This window comes from Cucurbita maxima, unplaced genomic scaffold, assembly GCF_002738345.1.
Source record: "Cucurbita maxima cultivar Rimu unplaced genomic scaffold, Cmax_1.0 Cma_Scf00001, whole genome shotgun sequence".
NCBI lineage: Eukaryota > Viridiplantae > Streptophyta > Magnoliopsida > Cucurbitales > Cucurbitaceae > Cucurbita > Cucurbita maxima.
The window spans coordinates 10,842,925-10,867,933 of record NW_019272017.1 but is presented as its reverse complement, the minus strand read 5'-3'; the positions used below and the strand labels follow the sequence as shown (position 1 = coordinate 10,867,933).

Genomic DNA, 25,009 nt, shown 5'->3' with positions numbered 1-25,009 from the left:
AGGATCATAGTGATAGTGTTAGTATAACACATGCGAAAGAAATTTGAATCTTAGACACTTTTAGAACATCAATTATAGTAAATAACTAGCATGTTCATAAGTATTAAAACTTAATGAGTTTGAATACTAATCTTTTGTAGTTCAAATTCCTTTTTCCTCACCAACTGGTTTCGAACCACTACTAGTGTCTTCTCCACTATCCTTCAGCCTTAGAACGAGATTGTGAAATTCGGTGAGTGACTAAACTTGGGAGGGGTTTTGTATATATGAAGAGAGTGTTTGTGAGAGATTTTTCTCAAGGTTTTTCACCAAGAAGAAGACCTTTCATGTATTATGATCACTCTATTTATAAAGTCATGTTTGCATGTTCATGCAAATTTGAGATCACCAAATTTTGACACTCAAAATTCCACTCAGATGTTTGGGATTATGTGGCAAGCATGCATGCTTGAGTTAACCAAATTTTGACACTCAAAATTCCACTCAAATTTGTGGGGTTTATTTGGCAAGCATGCAAGTTTGGTTAAACCAAATTTTGACACCTCAACATTCCGCTAACATGGATTTTTCCATTAAATGAAGTCAACATTTTGACTTTCTTCATTTTGATTCAACAATCAATTTGAATTATTAATTTCAAATTAAAGTAATATTAAATGATTAATTAAACTATTTAATTAATATTTACTATTAATTCAAATGCCAATCTCAATTAATTCCGACTTATTTAAATATCTCATATTCACTCTTTTTGTTTAATTCGTAAATAAAACAAAAATGCGATTAAATATATCGTATATATGTAGTGCATTCTCCCTAATTTGAATTCGAACTCACTCGTCACACTATTCTATGGTTTAGTCCGATATGAGCTAGCAGAGAAACCTAATGGACCTATAGATCATGGGCTCCAACGATCCAAGATTAACCGGTTAAACTCATTAACCTTGTTAACCAACATTCTGTTAACTACTAGGACATTCCACTATAGCCTAGTAGTTGCACTCCCCTCACTATAGATATATTTCTGTCCATTTGATATAACCATGATTAGTAAGCCGATCCTTCATAGGTTGTTCGTAAATAGAGCTGGGTCAATTTATCGTTTTAACCCTGAAGTTACTTCTTGTTTCTTATATCTCACTGATCCTCCGATGAACAATTGGTTTGTGGTCCAACCAGTAAACTGAATCCCTCTCAGGCCAATGAGAGGGTGGGGCCTCTTGTTCAAGATCTGGAGTCAGTACTTAAGGGAACTACCTCTCTTCTATCCCTAAAAGTGGGTAGGAGTGAATTCCATCTTGCACCCCACGTCCCCAGCCATTTACCCAATCTTACCCCTAAAGTGGGAGGCCTATTGAGTCGGCGAACTTGAGCCACTCTCACCCATGCAAGTCTAAGGATAATTCCAAATAAACAGGAGTTCATGGTTAGCTCAGGATTAAGATCGAGTTACCTAGGTCATCGAATGAAAAGAAAATCAGTCTCAACAATAAACGACATTATAAAGTGAGTGATTTTCTTCATGGTCCGATCTTATGCAATACTCATTGCATAGAACGCCCCCACTCACATGTCTCCACATGTACAATTTTAGTGATCACATTGTTTATATCATATATAAAAGTGGGCCGCATCCATAGTGTCCCCAGAATAAGGTACTCAGCCTTATCCTTATACTATAGATCATTTTGACTATATACTTAAACTTGATCAACTCTTATGTCTCTACATATAGTTCAAGTAATCATACTATAGCCAGAGTGTTATTAGTTTATTGGATTTAGATTAATGATCGTAAAGTTAACTTTATTCAATAACAATCTTTACTGAATAAACAACAATAATAACTTTATTGATTAGAATATGTTTTTGTTTACTAACTATGAGTTTTAGGACATAAAACCCAACACATAGAGCCTATATGCCTTGCTCCCGGGTTCATAGCTGATGAAGATGACCTTCAGCCCCCTAGGATCGAGCTTGGCGAGGTGCGGACACGTGATCTTCATATACGCGACGCAACCGAACACTCGGAGATGATGTACCGCTGGCTTCTTATTGTATCAGGCCTCATGTGGCGTCTTCCCATTGAGGCTTCGTGTTGGCGACCGGTTGAGGAGGTAGACGACCGTCATGACTGCCCTCCCTAGAACATCCCGAGCATCTCAGTTATCATCAGCAGTGACCTTGCCGTCCCGACGATGGTTTGATTTTGGTACACCACCACCCCATTCTGCTGGGGGGAGTAGGGTGCCGTTAGGTGCCACTACATGCAGAGCTCGTTGCAATACTTGCCAAAGCTCACCGAGGTGAATTCTCTACCTCGATTCGTGTGCAGCACTGACATCTTCTTCCCGCATTCGATCTCCGCTCGCGCTTGAATTCGCTTAATTGCCTCTGTCGCCTCACTTTTCGTTTGTGACAGGATCAACCAGCAGGAGGAAGAGGATCTTACCGCCTAGGGTCGTCAGCTTGATGGACCCGTAGATATCGCAGTGCACTAGCTCCAACGACTCATCGATGCGGTAGGATGCCTGAGACAGAAAGGGGGTGCGCCTCTACTTGCCGATGAGACACTTGTCGCACAGCCTATTCACGCCTTTGATTGCCAACAAACCGTGCACCATCTCCTACTTGTGTAGTTTTTGTAGAGAAGGAAAGCTCAGGTGCCCGTACCTTGCGTGCCACCTCCAAGCTACTTCTTTAGTCCTGGCCGAGAGGCTGACTGGCTGCTCTATCTCCAACTCTAGGATGTAAAGGCGGTTTGCTGTTCATCGAACTTGCGTGAGCAGCCGTTGTCGATCATCACAGATCTTGAGTAGCCCGCACTCGATGGAAATGTGGCAGCCTGCCCCATTGAGTTGACCTAGGCTCACAAGGTTAGCCTTAAGCCTTGGGATGAAGTAGACACTAGTCAGCTTGCGGTGCTCGCCTCCCTTGCCGACGAACAAGATGGTGCGACGCCCTTCGATCTTGACAATGGAACCGTTGCCGAACTTCACTTAGTCGAGGACCCATCGCCGAGTCGAGCTCAGAGAACACAGACTTGGCCCCGATCATATGGTTTGTTGCCCTTGTGTCGAGGATCCATCGTTGGTGCTCTTACTGCTCAGGATCTATTAACCCCTCACCGACGACGCTCACTGGAGCAGTTACGTCGTCGGTTACTTCCATGGATTTGGGGATGTCGGATAAGACTGATGTGCTCACCATGAAAAGAGCCCGCTTTTTCTCCTCAGATTGGGCCACATGGGCCTTCTTCTTGTTCTTGAGCTTGCTCCAATAATTCTTGCTCAGGTGGCCTTTCTAACCAATTGAGCTAATCAACTTGGCTTTGATAAACTTGGCTCCTCCGCAATGATACACCACCAGTAGATTAACCTTGCTCTAATGCCACTTGATGTCTTTTGACTGAGAAATTTGTAATGAGGACATTGTCGGAGGAAAAATAGTCGATTGTTGGAAGAAGAAAAAATTGGAAAAACACAAGAGAGAGAGATAAACGTATTTCAAATTATACTGACCCGATGATTTGTTTCTCATTGGATTGACATATTTAAATAACAATTATATGCTAAAAATGGAATGGAGTGGCAACTCAATTAAAGTCATTCCATTAGACGTGGTCATTCCACTAACTTTAATTGTGTGGCTTTAACTAAAAATATGATGATTTCTAACCTAAAAATAAGGATTTATCTAACAATAAAGTGCGTGTCAACTTACAGGCACAAGGCATGTGGGACGCCATCAAGTATGGTGACGTTGAGGAGCGCAAGAATAATATGGCTCTTACTACTATCTATCAAGCAGTCCTGGAGGACGTTCTTCTCATGTTGGTAGAGAAGGACGCGACAAAGGCAGCGTGGGAGACATTGCAAACAATGCATGTGGGTGTGGAATGTGTTAAAGAAGAAAATGTGTCGACCTTGAAGAGCGAGTTCGAGGCTATCCGCATGAAGGACGGTGAATCAAACCCTAGATGACTTTGTCATAAAGTTGACGATGATCGTTAGCGGCATCTGTTCATTAGGCGACATGATGGAGGAGATCTCCGTCGTCAAGAAGTTCCTTCAAGTTGTTCCCTCAAAATTCATGCAAATTGTTACCTTCATCGAGCAGTTCGCCAACCTCAAGAACATGTCAGTTGAGGAGGTCGTTGGTTGTCTTAAGGTCCATGAGGAGAGATTTTATGGCTATGAAGACAAAGAGGAGAAGAAACACCTCTTACTCACACATGAGGAGTGGCTCGCATGGATGAAAAGGAATGATGCGGCTGACTCTTCTTTTCCAAGTACGAGGGAACGTGGCAGCCATAACAAGGAAAACAAAGATCGTAGACATGGTCGTAGACGTGGTGGTAGAGGAGGCCGTGAAATTCTTGAGGTGCACTAGTTTGTGCGAATGAGAGAATACACATATTGAGGATAAGATGACCACAAATGGGGCGAGGTGCGCGTTGAAAGTCCATAATTGTTTGGTGAGTGTCTATAGAGATAGGCTGCCTCACCCACAGCTATGACAAACACTAAATAGTCGCGTCTACGTTACAAGTCTCAATGGTCAAGTCTAAGATGGGCAAACAACCAAAATAGGTCCGAAAGTAGGATAGCCCGTAGATAGGGTGCAAGAGTTGTTTGTTTTCCAGCAAGTCAAGTAACAAGTCGTCTAGACTCCGCTCTCACAATAGTTGGTGCCACAAAGAGGAATACAATAGTTGGTGTCAATCGGACACCGAACAAACGCTCCATGACACCGTATGACCGTTCGCCAAAATCACGCTATATGTGGAGTATTGAAAATGACTCAAAATGTACTATAGGGGGAGGCATGGTGTAGCTCTCCACCAACTCTGGGTCTTGTGGCCTAAGCGAGCTACGCTATGGCATATGCGTGTGTCACAATAAGGTGAGCATGCTGAGATGAGTGTCTTAGGCGACTTCCTTTGTAATGTGGTTTTCAAGGACAATATCGGGCGATACAGGTGTGCCAGTATTGTGTCTCTTCCCGCGTGTTGAAGGTTGATATATGCACCCGCTATCTAGTACGATATTCGTAAATGACATGACATTAGCATAGGAGGACCAATGTCTCGATAGAACCCAAATGGATGGATGTTTGGGATGTCCTAATGAGATGAACGACACGTGGGCCCATTCTCGATGGCATGACCGAATAAGTTGCGATGGTCGATGACACCTCGAGACTTGGGATGATGTCAAGACATATGAGTCATGTCGATTGGGAAAAAAATGACAAGATGAGATGCGATGTTGCATTGAGAGACCTTGGCCCCGAGTAGAGGCAAGGTCGAGCCGAATGACTTGGCCTAGTATAGAGGTAAGTCGGTTGTGTCGCAGACGATTGAACATGCATGCACGGTGGCATGTGTGGTCGAACAAGCTTGGATTCCGCACAAGCAATGTTTGGTTGGCAAAAACAAACCTCACCTAAGGTCCGATGAAACCACGAAGCCAGAGCGAAAAATATATATGGGGCTTGATTCCTCCTAAGGCTGGTCTTGATCGTGTCAAGATCTCAATGCGGCACAGTAAAAAAAGTAGGATTGTGACACTCCCTTCAAAAACCCGAGGTCCTTCCTCCTTCCTCAACCAGCAAGTCGCCTTAAATCAACCCTCACCCAATATGTCCTCACCTAGTCTCGATGAGGGATAAGAGTGAGGTCTTTCGCCGCCTGCCCTCTGTATGTGCCGCTAATGAGCGTACGACGTTGCAATTGCATCTGTCATTCTTTTATTATTATTATTTATTTATTCCTCCTTTGGACCGCTAGGTATTACTGTTGTCCTTCTCGCTAACGCATACGGTACGGTGTTGCAAAAAAACATATTTTTCGCCCTTTTTTCTAAATATATATTATATAATAAATTTCATTTATTTCTCTTCTATCCACAAGGTATTACACAAACAGATTGTTAGGCTTGCAGTATTGGAATTGATTAACGCTTCCGTTTGTGAAAAAGAAACGGTGATTTTGTCCATAAGAATTTTTTTTTTTTTTTTTTTTTTATATGGTAATTGAGAATATGAGAGGGTAGATGAGATCGTGTGAGTTAGGAGAAATATGGAAAAGAGTGGCAAAAAAGAGTAATCCCTTAACTCAAATCCAATAGAGGAGATCATGTGAGTTGAGAGAAATAAAGAAGATCGTGTGATTAAATGACTCGAATGCAATGCAAGAAAACTTCCACCCTTTAAATACCTACTAAAAAAAAGTTATGACCATAATTAACTAATTTATGAGAACTTTCTTACTCCTTTCAACCTTGCAAATGTTGACTTTCAAAACTTCACATAGTTCTTCTTCACTAGAGTTAGCTTTAGAGGTTGAACCGAGTCTATCCAATTTTGTAAATGAAGAATAAACGTTTTCTTAACCTTGGGTCGTGTAATAGGTCCAGTTAAAACTTGTGAAACACCATGATCCTTATTATATGTGAATAGAGGTATCCTATACAATGAGTTTGTATAAGACTAGATCATGAAATATTTAATACCTCTTTATAGATCCATTAATTGAGCATAATAATAATTCACAAGATGATTATATGCAACTCAATCTTAATCTTGAAAAGATGATTATATGCAACTCAATTTTAATCTTGAAAAAGTTATGAACTTTTGCACATGAATGCTTGTTCTTTGATTTGTATGGGTGAGAATGATTTTTATAGCTAATTCAATATGTCCACGATTCTCGAGACTGACCCAATAAGAATATGAGAACATAATCTTAAAGATGGAGTTCGTTCTTTCCTATATAGGAAAAATAGATGAGTAATTTCTGTTGGAACTAATTTTGGGACTTGAAAAATGAAACTTTACCTTCTCATGGTTTAAGAGTGACTTAGTTATGATATTTTTCATAAACAAATGGTTTATTTAAAGAATCAATGATACTTTAGTGGATAGATATATTACATGAGTAAAACAGACTTTTGACCTAATTGTAATTACGAATAATTTATGAATGATTGATTTGCTTGTAATGATTATATCAATAAAAAAATAAGTGTTGGATGTATAAAATCTTGTTTTTGGGAGAATGTTTTACAAATAATATATTTTAATATTTAATATACAATATTCTATTTAAATATCATAAGATATTTCCAATTTCAAATATATATTTATATTTGTTACATTAACTATTTTAATATCAAATTAATCCTGGGACCTGGGAGATTTGAGGTTCCCATGTTTTAACCTCGTGGAGGTTCCCATAAGTTGATATCTTTATGGTTTAATTCTAAATAAAATCAAAATCAATTTAATATTTTGAGTGGGGAATGAAACGTTTTTAATAATAGTTTTGATTATCTTAATTGTAATTCAATAATCTATGGTATGTAAAATCTAAAGTTACGAAGGTAATCTTAAGTAGTATGTAGTTAGTTATAGGAGAAGGTCACGCTCAAGAAATGGCTTAAAGGATCCATTGTATGTAATTTTTACAAACTATTTGATTCGAATTCGTGATTTGAAGAGATGTGAGAGTTGACGTATTTTATACCATGCATTTGTATAAGACTAGATTATAAATTATTTAATATCTATTTATAAAGTGTTAATTAGGAAAATCCATATTTTATAGGAGGATCCTATAGGACTAGATCTTAAACCTAAGTGGGCTATAAACCTCTATATAGTAGGGCTTGTCCATTTATTTGCACGAGTAAGAACGACTTTTGTAGCATATTTAACATGTCAATCATTTTGAAGAAAGCTAATAACATAATGGTACGAGATATAATTTACTCATCATAAACTCAAAAATAAAATTTTAATATTTTTGTTACTATTAAATGGGTAAAAATAGAATTTTGGTGGAAGTAAAATCTAACTATTTAATTAATTGATTTTAGTCGGCCAAAAAGGAGAGAATTTTGGTTTATTTATTTATTTAATTTTTTTAAATACCCCAGTTTCTTCGTTCTCGCGCCCAACATCTCCTAAAAAAGGTACCCTTCTTTTCGTTCTCCCGCTCATCTTCCCAAACCTTCTCTCTCAAATCTCATTTTATTTACCACTTTTATTTTCAACTCTCATTTCAGTTCAGCACTAGGGTTTGCTCTGCTTTGCCCATACGCATTTCTGGGGAGGTCGATAGCAGCAGCAGTGCCCCTGGAACATCAAATCAAACCGCTCATTCTACATAAACCATCCAAATCACAAGGTAAGCTTCTTATCAAAGCTATGGGGTTACTACAAATTTGTTTCTCCCACCGCTTTTGTTTTTGTTTGGTTAACTTTTTTTTTTTAAATAAATTAAGTTTCAACCTCCAATTCCATCAGGTTCTTATCACTTTACCGATTACCGAGTTTTGTCTATGAAAAAAAGTCCTAAAAATTGCTCAAATCTTAGTTTATGGAACCTTCTTTTCTTGTTGTTCAAGTGATGATTGAGTTTGGATTATTAAACTTGCTAAAATACATTTTTCGTTTCAATTATCATTTTGTCTAAATAATGCTTCCACGAAGAAAGAAGCTAAGAAGGAAAATAATGGACCAACAACTAGTCCTAAAGTCAAAAGGTTTTATCGAGGACAATATGCCTAAATTATATCGACTTGGAATAAAAAAAATGAATTGAGGGGGATTGAAATGCTGTAACAGAGAAGTGAATTGACTGTGTGCTAACTTTGGTTTCAATTGGTCTGTATTGTCCGGGGAGAAGATGAAAAACTTAGCAATTTGATTGGGTCACTGTACTACTCCGATGGGGAGACAGTGAAAGATCTGACAGAAAATGTAAACCATTGGAATTTTTATTGGCATCTTAACGGAACACATTTGCATGATTTTTACTGCACGTTCTCACATCTAGTTACTACTTCATCCCCCCATCAAATGCAGGGTTTAACTAAGTTGTTGGGTGGAGTGTGAATATGGTGGAACAAGATGCCAAGCGACAGCCGAAGGCTACAAACATTATGGCAAGTAAAACCCAGGTAAGATTTTGGGCTAATTAGGACTTGTTTTTCGTAGTTGAAAACATCAGCACTCTCCTCTCATGGTCTGTGTTTCTCAGTTGCCTTGCGACGGCGATGGCATTTGCATGCTCTGCAAGGCCAAGCCTTCCGACTTGGAGACAATCACATGCAAAACTTGCGTCACCCCTTGGCACGTCGATTGTCTCTCAAGTCCCCCTGAAACCCTGGCATCAACCCTTCAATGGGACTGTCCCGATTGTTCCTCCCCTCCCGAAGATGTTCCCCTTCCTCCGATCGGCAACAATCCACTCCCTACTACGCCTTCTAGTGACCTTGTTGCTGCGATTCGAGCCATTGAGGCTGATGTCTCCCTTACTGACCGTGAGAAGGCAAAGAAGCGCCAGGAGCTTCTCAGCGGAAAGATGCAGTCCGACAAGGATGATCATGATGCCAACAAGGAAAAGAAAAAAAAGGGGGACGATGTTTTGGATTTGTTGGACGAGAGATTGAACTGCTCGTTCTGCATGCAATTACCAGAAAGGCCAGTCACTGTAAGTTCTTTATTGCATATTCTTTATCTTCTTTGCCATGCCAGACCACCAACTCCTTTATTCTTGCCCTTGCATTGCTTGCAGCCATCTTTCACCGTGTCTTTAGCTGTTCATGTTATTAAAAAAATGATGTTTCATCTTTTATATCATCGATTTATATATCTGATTCACTTGTATGAAATATTTTCACTGTAATATGTGTGATTCATTTTTACATCTCACTTCAATTCATCTTCTTTTTAATAGTTTAGACTAAATAAAGCATGATACGGCCGTTTCCCTTATTTTTTTTTTCTCTAAATTGTACTAACATATTTTCTAATACATTATGAAAGTTTTGATGATGCTTAACAAGTTTTAAAGAGAGCATTTTTTGTTGATACCTGTACTGGATGTGCTCGTCAAAGATTATATTGAGAAAATCTTTCAAGTGTTCTGTTCTAATGATTACTGTTCAATAAATTTTGTATGGTTGGGAGATAAAATCTTTAATTTTAAGGAAAGGCAATAGATGCTTTATCTTAATGAGCTATACTCAGATTGATATATAAAAATATATTTTAGGGACATTTTCAGGATTTGCTTATATAACTTACCTTGATGTCCAATTCATTCTGTACCATTCTTGTTTTATAAGTTGCATTTAACATGATTATAAGTTGTTTGAGAAGATTATTAAGGGCTTATTGAATTTTTCAATTGAATGTCGAGTAATCATTGATAATATTGTAGAGGTTTGTAGGATGAACCCATAATCTTCATTTTTAATAATATTGTAGAGGTTTATTCATTATGGTGACAATGGTGACTGCAACTGTATATAGTATGGATTTGGAAGTGGGAAAACTTGATGTTATATATTGTACAATAATTCGTGAATCAGTTGAAGTCAGTGGATTGGTAGTCAGATATTTTCTTGTAATGATTTTTTTCTTCATTGATTCCTATTGGCTTGTATCTTTGAAGTTTTAGTGTTACTGCTGATTACCTTAGGCATCTCGATCATGTGATAGTAAACTTCTAGGAAATTAAGCTCATCAATTTGATTAATTGGGTTTATGCTAAGAAGAATATGGCCGTGTGATCCAGACTCCATGTGGCCACAATTTCTGCTTAAAATGTTTCCAGAAGTGGATTGGACAAGGAAAGAACACTTGTGCAAAGTGCCGCTGCGTTATACCTTCCAAAATGGCTAGCCAGCCCCGTATAAATTCCACCCTTGTAGTGGCCATTCGTATGGCTAAATTGTCAAAATCATTAGTTTCTGGAGGACCTCAGAAGGTTTATCATTTTGTCCACAATCAAAATAGACCAGACAAAGCCTATACCACTGACCGGGCACAAAGAAATGGGAAGGCTAATGCTGCCAGTGGAAAAATATTTGTTACAATTCCAACTGATCATTTTGGTCCCATTCCTGCTGAAAATGATCCCGAGAGAAACCAGGGTGTTCTGGTCGGTGAATGCTGGGAGGATCGGTTAGAATGTCGTCAATGGGGTGCTCACTTTCCACATGTTGCAGGTATAGCGGGACAGTCAAATAATGGTGCACAATCAGTGGTTCTTTCTGGTGGCTACCAGGATGATGAAGATCATGGGGAGTGGTTCCTCTACACTGGAAGGTTTATTTATTATTATTTTTTTTATTGTGCATTCTATTCGGTCTGTTCTTTCCCTGTTGTTTATTTACCTGTTCTGCAAATTTTTAACAAGCTGGGTATTTAGAAGGCATGCTCTTTCGACAAATAATCATATGATAGTTATTTTAGTTCGTTCAATGTTTTATACCATTTCCCATCTTGTTTCTTCTTTTGTCCTCTCTTTTTCTTTGTTTGTTTCTTTTTTTTTTTAAAGCTTATGGAGCTGTTTGGTACAGGGTAAATTTGATGGTATTTTAATTAACTTACCTCTTTTTTTTTTTTTCTTTTTTCTTTTTTACATTATTTGGTCACTATGCATAATAAACCATTGTGTCTGATGATTCTGGTTGGAATTAAATTGCAGTGGGGGTCGAGACCTTAGTGGGAACAAGCGTACAAGCAAGGATCAGTCTTTTGACCAGAAATTTGAAAAATCAAACCAAGCGCTACAAGTTAGTTGCTTGAAGGGCTATCCTGTTAGGGTTGTTAGGTAGGTAGCTGCAAATCAATGCCGGATATTCCTTGATTTTGGAGTTTCTATTTCATTTGCTGCGTTGATGTAGGCTCATTTATTTGTTTTGAACCTCTAGTTATATAGAATATATCTTATTGAAAACAATAACAGCTTCCGGTTTTGTAGTTCCTTGTGTCTCTTGATTATTCATTTTCAACATAAAATTTATAATGTCATTCGGTCCACCGTTTGAACTTGTAGGAGAGTGTATGACTCGGCATTCCAGAATGGATAAAGGATTATTTGATTCTCTACTTGCATGGAACTGGAAAAGCTCATGGTTTTAATGTGTCATCTATTTTGTAACATGTGTTATGTGAGTAACTTCTGATTTTGAAACTAAAGAAATACGGTAAAGCTACAACTGTTTTGGTTGAGCATGTTAAAGTGTTTTTCCATTTTGGTAGAGGTATGGGAAAAGGCATATAACTTCTGTCGCTTGTCAAAACTGCGTCTGCTTTTCATGCCAGACTTGAAGCTTCTTGTACATTTTTAGCTGTGATTGCATAGCAATTGGTGAAATACGTCGGGGAAACTAGTGTTACTCTTGGCTTCATGATGTTGTGTGTGTCTTTCGAGTATAACGTTATTTCAAGTACGGATCTGAATTTTTCAAATGCCTAATGCTGTATGCTAATATTCATGATAACAGATCTCACAAAGAAAAGCGTTCCTCATATGCTCCAGAGAAGGGATTGCGGTATGATGGAATTTATAAGATTGAGAAGTGTTGGCGTAAAGTGGGAATTCAGGTATTGCTTTTGTTCTTTGTTATTGAAAATGATGCATGTTTCTTCGACACTTTGAGGTATGTTTTTCACATCTCTTAAAAAACATATTTAAATTTTAAGCCAAATTTTAAAAGCAAAATCAAGTTTGTAAAAACTACTTTTGAGTTTTTAAAACAAGAATGTAGGTTATAAAGCTAGAGAACTATAAGTAGGAGTGTTCATAAGTTTAATTTTTAAAACCAAAACAATAAACATAATGGTTAAGCAAATGAGACCAAATCTGTTCCTCCTTTCTTAAAATACCATCTGCTGAACAGATTATTAATTAGATATGTGTATCCTCTATTTTAGGGCTTCAAGGTATGTCGCTATTTATTTGTTAGATGCGACAATGAGCCTGCTCCATGGACAAGGTTTGTGTTTCTAATTATTTAATTGCTTTCATGTTATCAAATGCAAGATGAAGTCTCTGGCTTTGCCTCAGAGGCATTTTCCTTCATTAAACGAACACTCTCAGTAAGTTTTTTTGACTGCAGTGATGAACATGGAGATCGACCTAGACCCTTACCTAAAATTTCAGAGTTGAAAAAAGCGACGGATATTACGGAGAGGAAGGGAGGTTCCTCATGGGACTTTGATGTGAGTATTCTCCAATCTCCTTTTCCCAACAGAATCAACACATCTTTTCCATGCAGTATCTAACTTTTACTGAATTACGATTCAAACAAATCTGTTCCTTCGATAATCTCATGCATTTCAGCCTCCTGATCATTTCCTTTCATTCTTTCTTCTGTTTTTGAAAAATAAGTTTCGAAAGCAAGTTTTGTAAAATGAAGTTGTTTTTCCTAGCATTCATTTTCTTTTGAATTCAGCAAGTATTTTCCACCTTTAATGTAATAATATTGCGTGGTCATTATTTTTTAATTTGTTTAATATGTTATATTGTTTTTGGTTTACTGATAATTTGACTACAATTTATCTAAAGCTATATCTTTAAGTTTCTTTCAGGAGAGCGATAGTCGATGGAAGTGGAGCAAAGCTCCACCAACGAGCAAGAGACCAGTTGAAGCCGAAGATTCTGCTTCTGGGAAGAGGAGAAAAATTAGGCAATCGCGTAACATGAGTGTCCGAGAAAGGTTACTAAAAGGTTGGCTTAATATGTTATATTGAATAAAGTCGCGAACGAAAAGACGGTTCACATTTTTAACAATTACGCGTGCTGGCATATAACTGATATGCAGAGTTTAGCTGCCGTATTTGCCGGGAGGCGATGAGTTTGCCAATTACAACACCTTGTGCCCATAACTTCTGCAAGCCATGCTTGGAAGGTGTTTTTGTGGGCAAGACATTCTTGAGAGAGAGAAGCAGTGGCGGACGGGCTCTTAGATCCCAAAAGAATGTCATGAATTGTCCTTGTTGCCCCACCGATATATCTGATTTTCTACAAAATATTCAGGTAATAAATCATTGGTTTAAATGCTACTTTGGTTCTTTGCTTCATTTTAATCTTATATACTTTCAAAAGGTTCATTTTAGTTCGTGTTTTGGTACTTTCATTTTCATTTTAAGATTTTATTTTGGTTTATGTCCTCCATGAAGAAAATTGTTCGTTTTCTGACTTGGGTAATTGGTATGAATAGGTAAATAGAGAGTTGTTGGATGTGATCGAGTCACTGAAAAGTAAGATTGAAGAAGGGGATGCATCTGAGAAGCTCTGTGAAGAAGTGATAGATGGGGAAGAGGAGGGAAAAGATGGAAGCAATGGGAATGAAAGCAGCAGTTCAGTAGAAACAACAAGAAAGCGAGCAAAGGTGTATGATTTGGAATGAACGAACACAAAGTGGTGTTCTTGGCTTGCTGGGCTTTGGAGAAGTGGAGTCGATTGGATTTTGTATTTATATGGGCTGGGTATTCGCATAATTTTGGATACATATGCGCCCCCTTTCATTTCATTTGGAGATGATATCAAGTTAAATTCTTAGTTACAATTCTTAGTTATAATTTTGTCAATTGTCTAGGGTTTGTTTCTCTTTACTTCATGCTATAATATCTTATATAATAATTTTTGTATAGGTGACAGTTTGACAAAATTATGTCTATCCTTGCCATTCGTGAAATGCCTATGAGAACCAAGTAATCTGACCTTTTTTAGAAAATGTTGTAAGCTCTTTTGGCTACATGTTTTTAATACCATTGACATTTATAATGTCTTTTAAATTATTTTCAAACACATTTCTTCTCATGTTTTATAAAAATATATATATTAAAAAAAAAAGACTTAGAACTAAAGGTTATGTAAAGATTGTTTGCCAAGATTTGATTTTCAAATAACTAACTACTAACAAGGTTATTGTAAAAAATGTGCAATTATGACCAGTAATATTAGAGCTAAGTTAGCTCATTGTCTTGTTGAGTTGAGATTGAATCAATGGTTAACAACAAAGTAGATGGTTAAATTGCAAGTTGATGCTTATGAGATGGAAGAACAAATGATGTTCTTCAAAGAAGTTCTTGATCGGGAAAGCTGACTATTGAGGAACAAAATGAACAAGTCTGTGGAACTGACTAATGAATGGCCGATTGAATAGGTTCCAATTAAAGAATTGATATTAGTGTTGAGCCAGGAGAGAGAGCTACACGGTCGAGTAGCTTGGAATGCGGAGGTATCTCCAAGAGCTCAATCGCACATATGGAAGCTGAAACTAGAGATGGCCAAAATAAATACTCCATTTGGGCTCCATTTGGGCTCAACAAATTGAAGATCGTGGGCCGTGATGCAAAAGAACCTGAAAATATCACTTTTGATTTAAAGCAATACTTTAAAGCTACAATAACCTATTCAAAAAATCTAAAAATATGGGACTCGTGGACACATGCAAAACTATGATGATGTTGAAAGGTGAATATATTCAAAATGAGGAAGTAATAGACCAAATGGGAGAACAGATAAACATCATCTTGTAGGTCTTATCCTCAAAGGAACTATGAAACGCCTTTACAATGTCTTCTATGTAAAGGCCTCCTTAAATTCTATGTGCGCCCTCACCGAGCTGCCCTTAGTGCCTTTCAATATCAGTACAAAGTGGTAATGATGTGGAAGCTGAACTAGCGACAAAGAAGAAGAGGACCATGATACTCCAAGAATGAGAGCGCTGAAATTTTTATCAACCATACAAAATAACAGTATGAAAGAAGCGTCTGTGAAGTGGCTGATGGTTGTTAGCTATTAATTAATTCTCAATCGAGTAAAAAAAACCTTGATGGACACGAGTAGATTAGAACTAAAGATAGAAAGAAACACCAAGAAAATGAAAGTTGTTAACTAAAAGGCCCTACTCAGCATAGAGTCTCCAAGAGAGTTTCTTTACAATTTGGGGTTTTGTCCGATGAGATAGTTCTAGTCATGGTTTGTATAAATGACTTCGACGTAGTATTTGAGATGAAATTCCTTGATAAAGTCATCCCAATGTTATTAGCAAAATGTTTAGTGATTATCGACTGTAATCTCAAGGTGATCTCTGCAATCATCAAACAATCAGATAACATACGATTTCTGCCTTACAACTAAAGAAAGGGTTCGTTTGAAAAAAGCCACGTTCATGACCATACAAATGGTAGAAGATGTAACAAATATAGAGCACGTCTCAAGTGAGATCGAAGATGTCTTCCACAACTACACCAATATAATGTCAGACAGCTTACCAAAGATGTTACTCCCTCGTCGTGGCATTAATCATGAAATTAAGCTCCTACTAAGGGTCAAACTCCCAACAAAAAACGCATATCATATGGCTCCATCGGAGTTAGCCGAACTTATAAAGAAAATAGACAAGTTACTGGTTGCAGGGTTCATTCTTCTCGCAAAGGCGTCATATTAGATGACTCTAGTGTTGTTCTAAAAGAATGAAAAATGGGACCTTACATTTGTGCATAGACAACATAGCCTTAAACAAGGTCTCAATATGTAACAAGTATCTCTTGCCAATAGTACTTGACCTATTTGACCAGCAACATGGAGTCAAATACTTCACAAAGTTGGATTGCGGTCAAGATATTACTAAGTGCATATTGCCAAGGGTGATGAACCCAAGACAACTTGTGTGATAAGGTAAACGGGTTTTGAGTTTTTGGTAATGCCTTTCGGCCTAACAAATGCGTCAGCTACATTCAGCTACATTCTATACCTTGATGAACCAAGTTTTTCACAAATATCTAGATCAATTTGTCGTTGTTTACCTCGACGACATAATAGTGTATAATGCCACGTTGGAAAAACACAGTATATTTACACTTAGTCTTTAAAAAGAGGTAGAATAAACTATATGTGAAAAAAGAAAAATTTGTTTTCGCATAAACTTTTGTTTCGCATATTATCAAACATGGAAAAATCAGCATAGATAGTGATAAGATAAAAGTTACCTAGGATTGAAATGTCCTCACTTCGGTGATTGAAGTGTGATCTTTCTTGGGATTAGCCAATAACTTTCGTCAGTGTGATCCTTCTTGGAATTTTCAAGGTGAACCGCCTCACTAACGAAACAATTGAAGAAAGATCACTCCTGGTCGTGGTTAGATGCATGCCAAAATATCTTTGAAGATTTGAAGACAACCATGATAAGGGACCCTATCTTCATCTTGGTCGGTGTTACAAAATCTTTTGAAGTAAAAACAGATGCATCTGATTTCACCATCGGAAGTGTCCTCATTCAGGAGGGGCAACCCATTGCCTATGAAAATCAGAAACTAAACAATGCTAAGAGGAGGTATAATGTCTTTAAGACAGAAGTGTTAGCGTTTGTCCATTGTCTCAGAGCTTGAAGACAATATTTACTGGGATCTCGCTTCGGGGTGAAAACTGACAACAATGTTATCGACCACTTCTTTGACCTATCAAAGTTGACGTCCAAGCAAGCTTAATGACAAGAATCATTAGCTGAGTTTGACTTCAACATCGAACATAAGATAGGAAAGAACAATCAGGCAACCGATGCCATAAGTTGGAAGGATGAACATGCGACTCTGTGCATGTGAGCTCACATCCATTCAAGCAAGATCAACGGTTCAATGTAGGACATAATAATGAAACATATGTATAAAGAAAAAGAAAAATCCTTCAACAAAGCGGCTGTTGAGCTAGCAAAAGCTGGAAATAGACAATTTTAGGTGGAAGGTGACTTACTTCTAACAAAAGGAAACATGTTATACGTTGAAAGGGCGGGTGACTAGAGGAAGAAACTCATACATAAATTTTACGATACTATATGGGTCCGTCACTAATAAGAATCATAGTGTTTCAAATGTTTCAACTGAATCTATTACACGATTCAAGGTCAAGAAGATTCAACAAACATTAATTTTTCATCTACAAAATTGGATATGATCGGTTCAACCATTATTTCATGTGTTACAAGCTGATTTGATTAAGAAATGATCATTTGGAGCTTCAGAAGTGAATATTTGCGCTGTTGAAGTAGTGATGAAGTTGATTGCACTTGATTGATAAGTTGTTAGAAAAATTTATTTATTTGTTTTTAATTTCATAATTATTGTAATTGGCAAAATGGTGGGTGAAATTGACTTGGTCGAGATTTAAGAGGATCGGAATTAAATTATGACCATTAATTTTATTTTGTGTGGAAACTATAAATACCCACAAATTATTATATAAAATAAGATTTGTGATTAATGAAATTGATCTCTCAAGTTGAGGCGTTATCCCTCAAAAATTCGAGATCATTTTTGCCATTTCTAAGTTTCATGTCATTTTTGTGGTAGATTTCATCCGAGTCATTCAATCAAGCCAATTTTTGTGGTAGATTTCATCCTAGTCATTCAATCAAGTATTGATCAAATTTGATTGTGGTGTGACTCAATTTAGAACAAAGTTTCAAATCTTTCTAGATATTTTATTGTAGAAGTTAATCTAAATCTATCCTTATCTATTAATAGATATAAATTTTGTATAAGGAGGTGTTAATTTTTTGATTGAAGGGTTTCTGCTCCAACAAAAGCTTTGATGGTTAGGCTAAAGATTAAGGTTGCCTTATCAGTCACCCGAGTTGACAATGAAATTATGCTCTATTAAAGAAAGGATACTTCTAGATGAATATGTGAGACGACAATATGCAATACATAACACCTTGTACCCTTGCCAGTGTTGCAAGACCTTAGAAAAGTGTGTTGTTCGATCATCACATGCCTTCTAAAGGTAGAGAACATGAAGCCATCTTGATTTTCAAAGTATGTCACCATTGTACCCACATCCAAACAATATTCAGCCGAATTACAACACAGTTGTTCTTTAAACACATTGTAAAGTTGTGGGAAGTTCCAACATGTATCATTAGTGATAGAAATGACCGATTCATTAGCACGTGCGCCATTTTGTTGAAGCTCGTCAAAAGAATTGGGTCAAATTGTTAGATGTGGCCAAATTTTGTTTCAATTGCCAAATGAGTTCATCTATGAAAAGAGCTCCTTCAAAATTGTAAACCGAAGATAACCAACCTTGCCCCCCAAATTATTGACCACTCATATGCAGGGAAGAATCCTTGAGTCCACAACTTTACGAAGGAACGAAAGCAGTTGATGAATATAGCTTGAGCTTATTTAGAAAAATAACTTCAAAACATAGGAAGGAGTAGGTAGACAGGAAGCATCACCCTCTCGAGTTTTGAGCTGGAGATCAAGTCATCATCAAACTCGGGTTAGAATAGATCCAATTTTGTAGCCAAAACGATCAAAGACTTGTTAGGAAGTATGAAAGACTTGTGGAAGTCCTCCAAAAGGTCAAGTCTACCTCTTATAGGGTGGCATTATCTACATGGATGAAAATTCACCTAGTAATCCATGCGAGTAACTCAAAATGCTAGCATCTCAATCCGGTGATGATAGTCACAATTCCATCGTCATATTCAGAATTGACCTGAAATAGAAGACACCATAGTGGTCGAAGAGATCCTAGTTGGCAGAGTCAAGAAGGTGGGAAGACCTGCACAGGGAGTGCGTGAATTCCTTGTCAAATGGAAGAACCTCTCTTTAGAGAAGACAAGTTAGGAATGCGTTAAAGATTGGGAGTTAGATGCAATTCACATTGCAGAATTTGAGCATAGTCGGTTGACACGGACGTCAACCAATTGGGTGAGCAAGAATGTCATGGTCATGTTTATTCAAGGGTTGGGTGGTCACGTGCCCGTGTCATGCCATGCCATGCCAACCCCTTTTTTTTTTAATCTATTTTCATGTTGTATTTTTTATTATTATAATTTGTTTATGTGCTGCATTTTCGTAAAATCATGTCTACTCCTGCCAAACATAAAATGTCTCAAAATATAGTGTCGGAGAGACTAAGTAGTCATCAAACCTCCCTCCGACCAAGTATTGTAAGCTCTCTTGCCCACGTGTTTTCAATGCAATTGACATTTACAATACTTTCTTTCAAATTGTTTTCAACTCATTTCCTCTCTCACGTTTTATATAAATATTTTTTCTCAAAATGCTCGAAGCTAAATACTACATTGAGAGTATTTGCAAAGATCGATTTTCTAACAACTGACTTGTTCTCCAAGTTAGATCAAGTACTGTACAATCACTATTTCGTTGCTAAATGAATGCAATTATGACTCGGGACAGATGTAATACACAACCAATCATGACAATAATGATGGGTTGCTTGGGAATGTAAATTCCATTCCTAGGACTCTAGATTGATCTAGGTGTATACTCATCTCGTTTGATTATATTCTAATCCTATTTTCAGCTTACATTCTGCATATAGTACGGTTATGAGAAATGGGGATTTGTAGGATTCGACTTTTTGTTTTTGAATATGAGATTCATTTAGCCTCAACATCTAAAAATTTTGATTTAATATTTTTGCCGAGTCTCATATATCTAATGACAGACATCCTATGTTAGCATGATTAATGTACAAAGTTATAAATTAGTCCTATGATATTCATTTATGTTCTTTTTTTTTTAATTGATTTTGAAACTCTTAAAGACATAGACCATCATAATCTTTATAGACTTAATTTTAAAAAAAAAATTAAATAAGGTTAAGAATGAGAAATAGAATTGGAAGGTATGTATTCTGATTGATATTGATAAGCTTTAAATAGGATACGAACTATCAACTAATACATATAAATAAAGTAAATATTGAAAATAAAATAAAATATACTATAAATTAAATAATAAAAGAAAGAATATTAATATATAATATTTAAGATATATTTCATAACTAAATATATTCAGCAAATTTTATATTTCAACACTCCCTTCAAGTTGGAGAGTGTATGTTAATCCCATCTAACTTGTCTTTGCGAATATAGGTCAATAACACCCGAGTTGTCTTTTGAGAAGAGAGTGTAGGTCAATAACACTTTTGTCTTCCCAGTAGTGAAAATATTCGTAAAAAATAGACCGCCTTTGATTGGTTTGCATTTTTAGACTTTCAAAAAATTATTGAATTTCCAAGAAAGATGCAAAACTTAGAAATAGACCGCAATGATTGACTCGAGGATTGGTAACTTGTTCCATTTAATTTGATTAGAATAAGTGAATATCCTCCTTGATCACTTCTTGGTCCATACATAAATGATTTACTCGAGGATTGGTAATTTGTTTCATTTAGTTTGATTGGAACAAGTGAATATCCTAGATCAAAATGGTGAATATAATAAGGATGTGTTAAATAAACATCCGAAGTTTTGAAGTTGGATAATAACACCAAGTTCGGTGCTTTGGATCACTTGAGAGGTTGTGAAAGAAAATACGAACATCTTGAATATGCCACCTTTGAGTTTGGTGAAAAATTTGAAGATACTTATAACGTATTCTTGATATTGGATGATCGGCAACTGTAAATGATTCACTGATTGAGTTAGGGTTTGACTTTAGGTGTAATAGGAATACCAAGATCGGTGCTCTTATACCATGTTAAGAATGAGAAATAAAAATAGAATTGGGATGTGTATTCTCATTAATATTAATAAGCTTTAAATAGGATACAACCGGTCGACTAATACTTATAAATAAGAAAAATATAAACTAATTAAATATTGAAAATAAAATAAAAATAATATTAAAATATATTTAGTTATATATTTTATCTCAACAAATAGGATATTGTGAAGCCCAATTACTAATCTAACCTTACAAATGGTATTTAAAAACAAAAACCCAAATAATTTCATATTTTTTAAAAATATGTCGTAACTAATTCTTAGGAACACACCTAAAAATTGTCTCAACTCCTAAAATCGTGTCCCAAAATCCCAAATGGGATCCAAACTCATGCACCCAATCGTTCTTCTACCGACTTTCAGGCTCCATTGGTGCACCAAGGAGAAACCAACGACCTTTAAACCGCCATTACACTAGCACAAAGGCACAACAAGGCTGCCATACATTTCTTAACTTCTATAGCCATTTAAGAACCAAAAGGAATAATGTGTGTTGGTGATGCCATTTATTTAATATTCCAAGTCTGATTTGTTGTTAACAAGAAATACTTCACATTCTAAATATTAACCCTAATTAAGTTTTTTTTTTTTTTTTTGCTTGCTTGCTAACAAAATTTATATATAATATATTGAAGTTCACGTAAGGAAATAGAAATATTTACAATACTTACAATAAATTCGGATACATGTTACATATGTTACATACTAGATATTTATGTTTTTTCAAGTGTTACACTTCAATTACAATTTATGATCAAGAAGTTATTTTGGCCTCCTCCATCTCGACTCCTACCACGATTATGAGCTTTCTTATCATGACTCAAGTTTTGAAATCAAAATCAATTATAAACTAGTGTTATTCAAAGTCTATTACAAACAAAGACAGAGAAGTAAAATATAAATTCAAACCATACAAAAAGACCACAAAATTTACAAATAACTAACGCTTTGGAATGATCCCTTTGTGACCGCGCACCTCCTAAACACTGTCCCACCTTAACCAATAATCAACAATCACCTGAAAAATAAAAGAAGAATAGGGTGAGTATAAAAATGCTCACTTAACAAGTTACTTGTAGGCTCACATCAAATCCTTGTCCTAGTAAATTATCACCAACTTTTTCTCTGGGATTTAGGAAGTTCATAAGTTCTACAACTATCTGAGTTTCAAGGGAAGCATCAAAGTTTTGAGTGGTTCTCTTGTCTAGCTTAATCTTCTTAGAAACGGGATAGGTTGCTCGACTTTTTTGTTCTTAGACTCAAGTAGCTTGATTTTCTTTGGTAGTGAATGACTGATATCCTGGGTTGAAGCCTAACCTAGTCATAAGTCATAGAACCATGCGATATCGCTTCATTATGAAAGGTTAAATGGCAATCTTTCCACATAAACCACTAATAGAGTCAAAAGTTTGGAAGAACAACCCCACGTTGGCTAGCTACTACGTCAACCTATAAAGGTCCCCTTCCCCCTCTAAGGATAGGTTTACCGTGCACGGGGCCTTATTAAGGAGGCCTTATGGCTATTTCCTCAAGTTGACGACACCTAGTCGCCTCGATGTGTTGTCCTATCTGGTCTACGCCTAAGCTCGACAATATTGCTATTGTAAACCTACTGTTTGGCAAGGACACTATTGAGTCTGACTTAGGTCGTTGATAATGCTAGCAGTGTATCAAAGAAGACAATGGGTGGAGACTCTAGTGTTACTGTTCTTAGAGCGTCTGTGCGGCTTAAAACTCAAACTCTCATCTCTAGGACTCCTTGACTAGCTCCCTCGGGTTATCTTGTTTTGGGAGCACTAGGGTCTAAACCTTTAACCGCCACTAATGATCCTAGAGTACTCGGTCTACTTGAGGCATCCTGGCCTAGATCAACGTAAAATCATCCTAGCTCTAGCACACTATTCTTAAACTTAACACAAATATGCATGCTCAAACAAGAAGTTCACACAATCAATCACCTGGACAAAGAAATTAATTCTAAAACATTCATGCAAGCTTAATAGGGAGATAACAGTCATCAATTACGTGGAGCATAGACACATGTAACGAGCCTAAATTTTCTATTTAACCTAAGGTCGCTATTGTATACATATTATGAACATTTAATGTGAAAATCGTTCCATGGAAACTTGTTAATAAAATAAACCTTGGTTTAATCTAAGGTTTATAAACAAACTAATACAAATGGAAATAAAAAGAAAAACAATACAAAGTAAAATGCCTTATACTAACTTATATGCTACTAAATGGAAATGTAACTAACCTGCACTAACCTATAGTCACTAAATTTAAATTATGAAACTATCTTAAGTATGCGTCATGGTCTCGTAGTTGCGATACCACAGTCAGCCGTACATGGGAGCTTTACTTGAATAGTAGTGTAACACATGACTTGAGTATTTTAAGAATTATTCAGTAAGTGACTCTCCTATTGGGATGCAAACACACAAAGTTACATGCATGAGACCTATCATAACATTTTATTTTCCAATAATGGTTATCCTAACGAGCAACTTTGAAGTGTATATAATTTCCCTAGACACAGTCCACAAGTGTGAGTATGGACTCCCTAGTCTGTTCGCACACCTCCTGGGCCCATTTCTAGTCAGGTGAGTATTCTCTAGTAGTTGTTGATGCCGGACACCTGTTAGGAGTAACGATCGTTACGGCAGCATTATAGCAACATCATGATCGTTCTCCTACCTCGTAGCGTACACGTCCATACTAGGGGTGTACATTCAACCCAAGAACTCGGACCAACCCAACCCGAACTATAAGGGTTGGGTTGGGTTGGATTGGGTTGGATTAGCTTTTTGGGTCTATATATTATTTTGTTTTTATTTCTTTTATATTATTTTATTATTTTTGTTTAGTTTCTTTTTCTTTTATATGTATATATATTTTAAAAAAATACCTTAATATTTCATACTATTTTAAAATATATAAATAAATTAACATATAATTTAATTTAAGAATATAATTTACAATAGGTTTATTAATTATAATTTATACATATATTTAGGTTATTTTAAAATGGATGGGTTCAATGTTCATAAATTATACATATATTTGAATAATTTTTACTTTCCATCTATCATCTTTCGTTCACCAGATTTGGTGGGAAGTAAATAAATTTAAATACCTTTATCAGTTGTTCAAAATATTGACCAGTTTGAGTGTTTAGGGTAGTTTCTTAATCAACATAAAGTAAGAGTGGGATAATTTTTTATTATTTTAGGAATTAACACCTAAAATAGTAGACACAAAATTAGATCGATAAAAAATTAATTTCAATGGTTTAAAGATTTTGTTATAAAATTGAAACGAATAACTTTAAATTCTAATATATTTATTATCTATTTGTTACAACATTATTATATCATATATATATATATATATATGTTTGTTTTCTAATAGTGTAGGGCTCTCTAATTTCATCATCTCTAACTTAATAAGGGATTATAATATTTTTTATTTTTGTTATATATAGCATTTTTAAACTAATCCTTTTTCTTAATATCTTCTTTTTATAAAGAACTCGACTTCGATTCTTGAATAATTCTCAACAAGTGTCGATATTTTAGTTGTCACTCGTGGTTCTTGATTGGTTTTTTTTTTTTTTTTTTTTTTTTTTTTTTTTTTTTTTTTTT

The 25,009-nt window shown here is 36.2% G+C and overlaps 1 protein-coding gene across 3 annotated transcripts; it reads left to right on the top strand.

Moving 5' to 3' along the window:
- Positions 1 to 8,003: 8,003 nt before the first annotated feature.
- LOC111489939 (E3 ubiquitin-protein ligase ORTHRUS 2-like) lies at positions 8,004 to 14,391 on the top strand. Of its 3 annotated transcripts, XM_023138352.1 has the most exons (12): positions 8,008 to 8,200; positions 8,702 to 8,761; positions 8,881 to 8,975; positions 9,056 to 9,508; positions 10,598 to 11,130; positions 11,513 to 11,638; positions 12,315 to 12,414; positions 12,745 to 12,806; positions 12,930 to 13,032; positions 13,402 to 13,540; positions 13,635 to 13,849; positions 14,034 to 14,391. In XM_023138352.1, exons 3-12 carry the CDS (start codon positions 8,913 to 8,915, stop codon positions 14,220 to 14,222), a joined length of 1,983 nt encoding a protein of 660 aa, XP_022994120.1. In that variant the 5' UTR covers positions 8,008 to 8,200; positions 8,702 to 8,761; positions 8,881 to 8,912; the 3' UTR covers positions 14,223 to 14,391. The 3 variants fall into 3 exon arrangements, with proteins under 3 accessions (XP_022994127.1, XP_022994120.1, XP_022994113.1); XM_023138345.1 differs by lacking the exon at positions 8,702 to 8,761; XM_023138359.1 differs by lacking the exons at positions 8,702 to 8,761; positions 13,635 to 13,849; positions 14,034 to 14,391 and having other exon boundaries at positions 8,004 to 8,200; positions 13,392 to 13,487.
- The last annotated feature ends 10,618 nt before the right edge of the window (positions 14,392 to 25,009 follow it).

Bases quoted from the DNA above. Each gene is read 5' to 3' on its own strand.
- LOC111489939 (XM_023138345.1), top strand. From the start codon at position 8,913: ATGGTGGAACAAGATGCCAAGCGACAGCCGAAGGCTACAAACATTATG. The intron at 11,131-11,512 runs GTTTATTTATTA...ATTAAATTGCAG, and splicing joins TGGTTCCTCTACACTGGAAG to TGGGGGTCGAGACCTTAGTG. The intron at 13,033-13,401 runs GTGAGTATTCTC...AGTTTCTTTCAG, and splicing joins GTTCCTCATGGGACTTTGAT to GAGAGCGATAGTCGATGGAA.